The sequence below is a fragment of the Centropristis striata genome, chromosome 1 (assembly GCF_030273125.1).
Source record: "Centropristis striata isolate RG_2023a ecotype Rhode Island chromosome 1, C.striata_1.0, whole genome shotgun sequence".
NCBI classification, from domain to species: domain Eukaryota; kingdom Metazoa; phylum Chordata; class Actinopteri; order Perciformes; family Serranidae; genus Centropristis; species Centropristis striata.
The window spans coordinates 36,765,458-36,773,704 of NC_081517.1; the positions used below are offsets into that span (position 1 = coordinate 36,765,458).

The 8,247-nt window shown below is 37.3% G+C and overlaps 1 protein-coding gene across 3 annotated transcripts in view; it reads left to right on the forward strand.

Moving 5' to 3' along the window:
* Nucleotides 1-8,115, forward strand: part of acsl1a (acyl-CoA synthetase long chain family member 1a) — a 30,225-nt gene extending 22,110 nt beyond the window's left edge. For 2 of the 3 annotated variants that reach the window (XM_059340923.1, XM_059340931.1), the window contains exons 7-21: nt 102-277; nt 480-512; nt 1,073-1,124; nt 1,215-1,288; nt 2,708-2,785; nt 3,526-3,660; nt 3,882-4,016; nt 4,420-4,515; nt 4,591-4,663; nt 4,763-4,851; nt 5,772-5,888; nt 6,229-6,372; nt 6,494-6,595; nt 6,675-6,746; nt 7,254-8,115. In XM_059340923.1, coding sequence (XP_059196906.1) covers nt 102-277; nt 480-512; nt 1,073-1,124; nt 1,215-1,288; nt 2,708-2,785; nt 3,526-3,660; nt 3,882-4,016; nt 4,420-4,515; nt 4,591-4,663; nt 4,763-4,851; nt 5,772-5,888; nt 6,229-6,372; nt 6,494-6,595; nt 6,675-6,746; nt 7,254-7,394 — 1,517 coding nt within the window. In that variant the 3' untranslated portion in view covers nt 7,395-8,115. Of the gene's footprint in view, nt 1-101; nt 278-479; nt 513-1,072; nt 1,125-1,214; nt 1,289-2,567; nt 2,646-2,707; nt 2,786-3,525; nt 3,661-3,881; nt 4,017-4,419; nt 4,516-4,590; nt 4,664-4,762; nt 4,852-5,771; nt 5,889-6,228; nt 6,373-6,493; nt 6,596-6,674; nt 6,747-7,253 lie in introns of all 3 variants that reach the window. The other variant, XM_059340940.1, reaches the window with a different exon arrangement.
* The last annotated feature ends 132 nt before the right edge of the window (nt 8,116-8,247 follow it).

Sequence of the window (8,247 nt, forward strand, 5' to 3'; positions counted from 1 at the left end):
CCTTTAAAGACTAAACCACGCACCACCTGCAGCGGTTCAGATCAAGGACGCTGATACTGATGCAAACTAAGTGGTTAATTTGGTGCCGTCTGTTTGTTCAGCCGCCATCTCAACCGTGATCTGCGATTTGCCCGAGAAGGCTCGGATGATTCTGGACTGCGTCAGCGGGAAAGGGCGGACGGTGAAGACGATTGTGCTCTTTGAGGCGTTTGATGGCGAGCTGGTGACCCGTGGACAGGAGTGTGGCGTTGAGATTCTGAGCTTGAAGGAGTTTGAGGTGAAAATAACAACTTCTCTCTCTGCACTTTATTACAACATCTATGTGCTGAGCAGCAGATTATCCTCCTGTTGTTGCTGTTTGAGTCATGCTGACATTCAGTGATGTTCTGGTCAGGACTTAATGGAGATTAGGCCCTAAAGGGACTGTCTGTTTAAAGCGTGATTCTACTATCTCACTGCATGTTTTATATTTGTTCCAGGCCCTGGGTGCAGCCAACCTCCAGAAACCAGTGGTGAGTAGAAACCTAATTTCACCTGATGATCGTGTGACAAAAAAGCTCTCGATTCTTTCGGTAACGCTTTGTAATAAGGTCCTTAATAACCATTAATTAACAAGTAATAAGGCGTTGTTCTCGCTTTAGATCCGGTAGTTGCAAAAAGCATAGTTAACTTGTAGTTAACTTATAATAGATGAGCAATAAAGTATATTTTAATATCAATAAGCAAACAAAATAAGATTAATAAAGGCATGGCAAAGACATAATGGGTGGGTCATGGGTGTTTGTAATGCCATTATTAACACTTATATAAGCTTATAAACACACAATAATGTTAATAAGCATCTTGTCAGGACTGACAAGGGCCTTATTACTTGTTAATTAATGGTTATTACAAGGACCTTAATATAAAGCGTTACCATTCTTTCTATGTTACAACAGTCAGAATTCACCTTTCAGCCTAGATAATTCACTCTATTTTGTACTGTAATGCAATATTAAATCTTGCACATTTCTGATGCAATAGCAAATCAGTCTTCATATGCCTTTAGTGTAGATCTGTGATCTGATTTCAGCCTCCTAAACCAGAGGACCTCGCACTCATCTGCTTCACATCTGGAACCACAGGTATTTACACAACTTTAACCTTTTGAGAATGTTTTCTTACTTTATTTTTTTTCCTCATATGTATAATCATGATCATCATTTTCCTTTCAGGAAACCCAAAAGGTGCAATGCTCACTCATGGAAATGTAATCTCCAACACTGCAGCTTTCATTAAAATCACACAGGTAAACAAACACACCAGCCTGATTTGGAAGATTTCATTTTAATTCTATTGAATCTTATGCTGATAATGTATGTTTGATTTTAAATCCTCCCACTTCTAAGGTGGATGCTTCTGCTTCTTTTCACTCAGAAATATTTCTTTACATGTTTTATTAATTTATCCAAGATGTAACATTCCCTGGTGTTTCCCTCACACTTTGAAATCATCGTTTTCAGCTTCAACCTGAGTGTAAAACTGCTGTGGAGCCCTTAGGTGGTGTTTTTTATCTTGTGCACCCAAGATAAGAAAATATAATTTAATTACCTGGGTTTGATTATATGGTGGCTGTGCAATCTGAAGCCGCTGGAGACACATATGGATTCATGTGTGTGCACAAAATAATAACTTGTTACTACAAGATAATTAACTTACACACAAGATCATAAAATGTATATATCACATTTCAGGACTTTGCGGTGTTTCATGTTTTTGTTTACAGTTAATATTCTCCTTAACACACCAAAACTGAGCATCAAAGAAGAGGCAGTAAAGGACATTCGTCTCTGTAGTAAAGAAGCTAATACCATGAAACTAAATGTGTTTTCGAGTAGGATTTATGAATTAATAACGCAGCAATTTACAAACCAAATTTTTGTTTACACTACCATTTTTAGACATGTTTAACTGGAATGCTGGGCGCAGACCTCTGCCAAGGCTAATGGTGCCTTCACATGCTCCTCTGATAGCTACATTTCCCGATTCGGGAAGTCATTCTTCTGACTTCGGTGTGTTCATGAGCTTTGAGAATGGAATGCTTCAGAAGATGTGTATGTTATTGGAGTGTTTAAACAACACGTTATCAGCAGTTTCTGGTGTTTGCATGACAACATCGAGCAAAGGAACTGACCCATGAAATATGATTGAGAACAAATTGTTATTTTCCCATACCACATGAATGCAGCACAAATTCCCTAATTTCAAATGTAAACAAAAAAGAAAAATGATTTGTGTGTCCTATCCGTTATTCAGATCTGCTCCAAAATTGAATTGATAGTTCCTCTGCCAATCTCACATCTTTCCACGATAAATTTCATGAAAGTTTCATGACATTTGGACCGTCAGTTTTTCTGTAATCCTGGTTACAGATAGACCAATCAAACTGAAATCTAAACTCCCTGCCTGACACAGGTTGACCCTCTTTGACCTCGACATATTTTCCTGTCTGTCTGGCGTCCATTCCTCTGTCCTCTTGTGTCCATACCTCCTTACTCTTCCTCCCCCTCGTGTATGTTGTCGTCCAGGGCATACTGAAGCCCAGCAATAAAGATGTGCTCATCTCCTTCCTCCCTTTGGCCCACATGTTTGAGAGGGTGGTGGAGGTACAGTACGCTATGCTTGACCGGCAGACGTGCACGTGTTTTGTTTTGTGTGTCCTCCGCAGGTACACTGCATGCTGACCCTCCATGATATTCATGCATCCTATCTCCCCCTAGCTCACATGTTTGAGAGGGTGGTACAGGTATGTGTTGGACTTGTTTTCCTTCAGATCTATTGCACAATGAAATTATAAGCTGGGTCCAGAGTCATAGGACTATTGTCAGAATCACTTTTCATCAGTTATAAAAAAAAAAATGTCAGTTTCATATTGTTTTGCATTACGCTGTCAGAAAAACTGACAAAAAAATATTAATATATTCAAATTTTTGATTCCCATTCCTGGCACAGAGTATCTAAAATTCAACATACAGTTGGCATTCAATCATTTGCCACATTCTTGATAGTGTTTTCTTATAAATATGGGCATATCTGCACAAAGACAGTCAAATTTTGTTAATTTGTTACAGATGCTTTTGGTAGGCTTGTTTTATTTGATTTACATTTAGAAAAGTTTTATAGAACAAGTATTGTTGTGATATAAAGACATCAAACAAAAAAAAAACACCTTCATGACGGAGGCAATGATACCAACCGCCCTGCAGCTTTAAAGAAAGCAGGATACTGTGTGACAAGCATGTCTAAGTCAACTTAATGTCTTCCTCAGCTGTTTTGATGAATTAATAATCTATAAATATCAAGTATCCTTGACCTTCAAGGTAACTTAGTAGCACGATCAATAACAGCTTCTGCATTTGGAAAGTACTGCAGTGGGTTTAAATAACAAACATTGGTGATGTTCTCAACAACACTGCTCTCTTGTGGTTAAATTGCCACATTGCTTTAACTTTAACAAGTAGGAATAAGCAGCTCTCTCTTCATCAGGGTGTCATCCTCATCCACGGGGCCCGAATCGGCTACTTCCAAGGGGACATCCGACTTTTGATGGACGACTTGAAAATGCTGCAGCCAACAGTGTTCCCTGTGGTCCCACGTCTCCTGAACCGCATGTTTGACAAGGTCAGTTTATCTAATGTTACTCAGTTTGAAGAGCCAGCTGATTCACTGTTTTAAATTTTTTCTGGAGCTTCCATCTGTGACCTATATATATATATATATATATATATATATATATATATATATATATTCTGTATTTTATATTTTTACTCATTAACATAAGTCTAAATGCTCCTCTGATTTTCCTTATACCCTGTTTTAAGATAAACCTCAATTCTCCACAGGTGTTCAGTCAGGCCAACACGCCGCTGAAGAGATGGCTGCTCGATTTTGCTTTCAAGAGGAAGGAGGCGGAGCTTAAAAGTGGTGTGGTCAGAAAGGACAGCATGTGGGACAAAATCATCTTCAAAAAAGTTCAGGTAAACATGACAACTTTTTTTTGTTCAACTTATTTATTAACTTGCCTTTTTTTTTTTTTCAATAAATTACTTTTATTACGTAGATACCATACATTCTTAGCTTTGAATTGGGCTTTGTCTTTTGTTTGCAGGTACATAAACAAATTAAACTTATGTATTTTATATTGTTAAAGGCACAACATCAATTTCTGATTGTTTCATCTCTGCAGCCTTCAGTTAAAAATCTTATTGTAGATGGGGTTTTTTTTTTATATGGCTGTCAGAAGAATAATTAACAGATTGTATAATTTTGAATATGCACTACTAGAAAAGCATTGATACTTTTGATAACCCTAATTGAATCTCCAGTGGGTTTTATGATGGATAATAAACTACTAAAATAAATAAATAAAACACTTTGCAGGCGAGTCTGGGTGGTCGTGTCAGACTCATCATCACAGGAGCAGCCCCGGTGTCTCCCACCATCCTGACGTTCCTCCGAGCTGCACTGGGCTGTCAGGTAAGCTCACTGATTGATTGGCAATTCTTTAAATAATAACTGTAACTGTCACTGAAGTGTCACTCTGCACTCCAGTTTTATGAAGGTTACGGACAGACTGAATGCACCGCCGGGTGCACCATGTCGATGCCCGGGGACTGGACAGCAGGTATAAACTCCTGTCCATTTGCATGTATTATAAGTCAAATTTAAGCTTTTTTTTTTATTTGAACAGAGAAACTGAAGTGTTGTTATTCTGTGTCTGCAGGTCATGTTGGGCCTCCTCTGCCGTGCAATGCTGTCAAACTGGTGGATGTGGCAGAAATGAACTACCTGGCAGCCAATGGAGAGGGAGAGGTGAGGAGAGCTTCATCCACAATGATCAAATACATAGAAGTGGGAAATGTTGGCAAAATGTATTTATTTGCTTTGCAAACAGTATTCTGTATACTACTGTATACTTATACTATGACTTTTTTCATGAAATTTTGACATATTATACTATGACTATTTCCATGAAATTTTTACATGTCGACGAATTTGGAGTCAACGCCATGGCTACGTCACTGGTGTGCAGACTAGTGGCAAAAAACTCAAAGGAAAAAAGTTGCTATCTATAAAAACAATAAGGAAACAGAGGAATATTATATTTTCAATTATATTATATATACATTTTTTTTTTATTATTTCCCATATTATCGAATGTCCAAAAATGACCCCCTCATAAAAAAAGTCATACTATAGTATGTCGATTTTTGTCAAAAATGGTCAAATTTGAAAATGCCTAAAAATGCTATAAATGGCCCAATTATACTGTGTTGATACATGTTATAGTATAATTTGTCTAAAATTTGTGAAAAAACACGGATGGAATGTCCAAAAATGACTCCTTAAAAAAAAAATAGACCAATATGGAGTCTACGTCACGGCTACGTCACTGGCAGTTGTGTGTGCAGACTGGTGGCAACATTCAGAAGAAAACATCAACCTTAGGACACATCATCTGAATGTACTACATTTTGTGCCAATCCATATGTGTTAAGGTCTTTCTCAGCACAAGTGAAAACTGACCTGCTATGAGTGCTGCAGAGAAAGTCAAGAGCCTCAAAGTCAGTAGGATTTATTCTCTGGGCAACATGAATATTTGTTGATATTTCAGTCTGGACCAACCAACAGTCATTGCTATCCTAAAGCTCAAACACTTTGCATGTGTGCCAGGAGGTTAAATGAGTTAATTAAGGTTGATTTCTCACCTACAATGTCATCTCTCCCTGTAGGTGTGTGTCAAAGGACCAAATGTTTTCCTTGGATACCTGAAAGATCCCGAGAAAACGTCAGAGGCGATCGACGAGGATGGATGGCTGCACACAGGAGACATTGGAAAATGGCTTCCTGTAAGCAAAGCAGGCTGAAGGGCTCTTTTCATCTTTGATTATCTTAATAGATAGATGTATTAAGTCAAGTGCCATAGCATAAGTTGCAATCTTCATTTCAAGTAGGCATCCTCACACTATATGAGATGTAGAAATTCAGGCAGTATGAGAGAAAAACAAATTCAGAAAGTGTGTTTGTATTATATAAGGTGAGTAGATGTAATATTTTCTCTTGTGGAACATAGCAAAGTCGCAGCTTGGACACATACCTTCATAAAGCGTTTATTCCAGAAATGTAATGAAGGTATAGATACAGACCAAGCCTACTTTCAAGCTGTGTTTCTTTTCTGGTTTATTGCAGAACGGCACTCTGAAGATTACAGACAGAAAGAAGCACATTTTTAAGCTGGCACAAGGAGAATACATCGCCCCTGAGAAAATAGAGTGTGTGTATAGTCTCAGTGATCCAGTGGCTCAGATATTTGTTCATGGCGACAGCTTACAGGTAAGTTATTAGCTAGCTAGTGCATATCAGATTTTTTTTAATCATAATGCACAGTACAGTTTACAGTTTGGTACAATTTATTTGGCACATTTCTTAATGCTATCTGTGTTGTATTTTTCAGGCTTGTCTGGTTGGGATAGTGGTACCTGATCCTGACTTTTTACCTATGTGGATCAAGAAAAAAGGGATTGAAGGCTCTTACTCTGAACTTTGCAAAAACAAGGTGAGAGCTATTACTATCAGGAGCCCAAACACAAAACCACACATGCTGTACATTCTAACATTTTTCTAACTGTTTTCAGGATGTGAAGAAAGCCATTCTGGAGGACATCCTGAGGTTGGGCAAAGACGCAGGACTCAAGTCTTTTGAGCAGGTGATTGTTTAAGATCAAAGTACCTTCAAGTTCAGTATTTTCCCATTCTCTTGCATTTGGTCTGAGAGCAGAACCTTATTTAAATGCAACAAATATGTAATGTAATAGTAAATCTTTGTTTCTTATGTTCAAATTAGAGCTGAAATTAGTAGGCATTTAATTGATTTTTCTTTGACTGACTGAATAAATCAATACGTTAATCTTCCATCAAGTTGAAAAAATCCCATGAAGCAACAAGTGGACTTTAATTGTGCAAATAGTATAACACTAATATTAGTGGATATTATAAGTGGCTATTTTTATTTGGCTGAAAATGTGCAAACAGAATGAACAGACATATGAAAAAGTTCTCCAAAAAAACAGTTTTTGAAAACACAATAAAATTATTTATTGCAAAAAACAATCAGCAGATTGATAATAAAAATAATTGTTAAATGCAGCACTACATCAAATATTTATCTGCACTTTCTATTATTCATGCTTCTTTTGCTCTTTTTTCCTCTGCAGGTGAGAGATATTGCGCTACATACTGAGCTGTTTTCTGTCCAGAACGGCCTGTTGACGCCCACCCTGAAGGCTAAGAGGGCTGAGCTGCGGAGCCACTTCAGAGAGCAAATTGATGAACTCTATGCCAAAATTAAGATGTAAATTCGGATCAAGGAGTACATTAGGGAAGGTGACAACCATTTAGAGTACACAGCTAGAACCAAGTTGTAAATTAAGGGGGATTTCCTGAGATTACAAATCTTAGTTTGAAGTATCTATTGTCCCCGCTTCATCTGGTAACGTACCACTGAATTTTTCATTCTGTCACTGACTAATTACTTCAGATTATGCCATTATGTGACTGGTATAACTTACCTAAGAGTAAGTGTTAAAAATACAAAGGGGAAATGACTTACTCATGCCTTAAACTGCCATTACGTCTGACTACTTCAGTCAGAAAGAAAAAAACATTTGACAGTTTTTTTATTCTTGGGAGCCACAGAAAAAAAATATATAAATATGCTTTTACAACATTGACTATTTATATACCAGATTATTTAATGTTTTGGTCTATTTAAGTTGGTATTTAATGTAATCATTAAACCTGTAAATAGTGTATCTGCTGATGCAGAGTATTGTGCCTGATACTCTGTAGTTGTAATTTCCTGCATTCCCATGTTTCTCAATCCTGAAGGACTGATAAATCTGTATTAGTGCACAATTTAGTCAATGGCTTATTGGGAATCATGTTGCTTGAGTTTTTGTGCCTTTTTTGGTTGTTTTTGTCTTCTTTTAACCTGCACAGAAAATATTGAATGCTACTTCCAGTTCCTGCTTCTGGATGTTCAAATTTCAGTGCCACAGGTTGCAGGATAAAGCTGCATACCATCATTTCTATAATGCACTCCAGAGTAAATATTTGGAACACTGGTATCACTGTCCATTTAAAGCTACAAATGTTACATATAAAAGAACGTCCAATCACATTCAAAGTTTGCCAAAATTCACACATTGC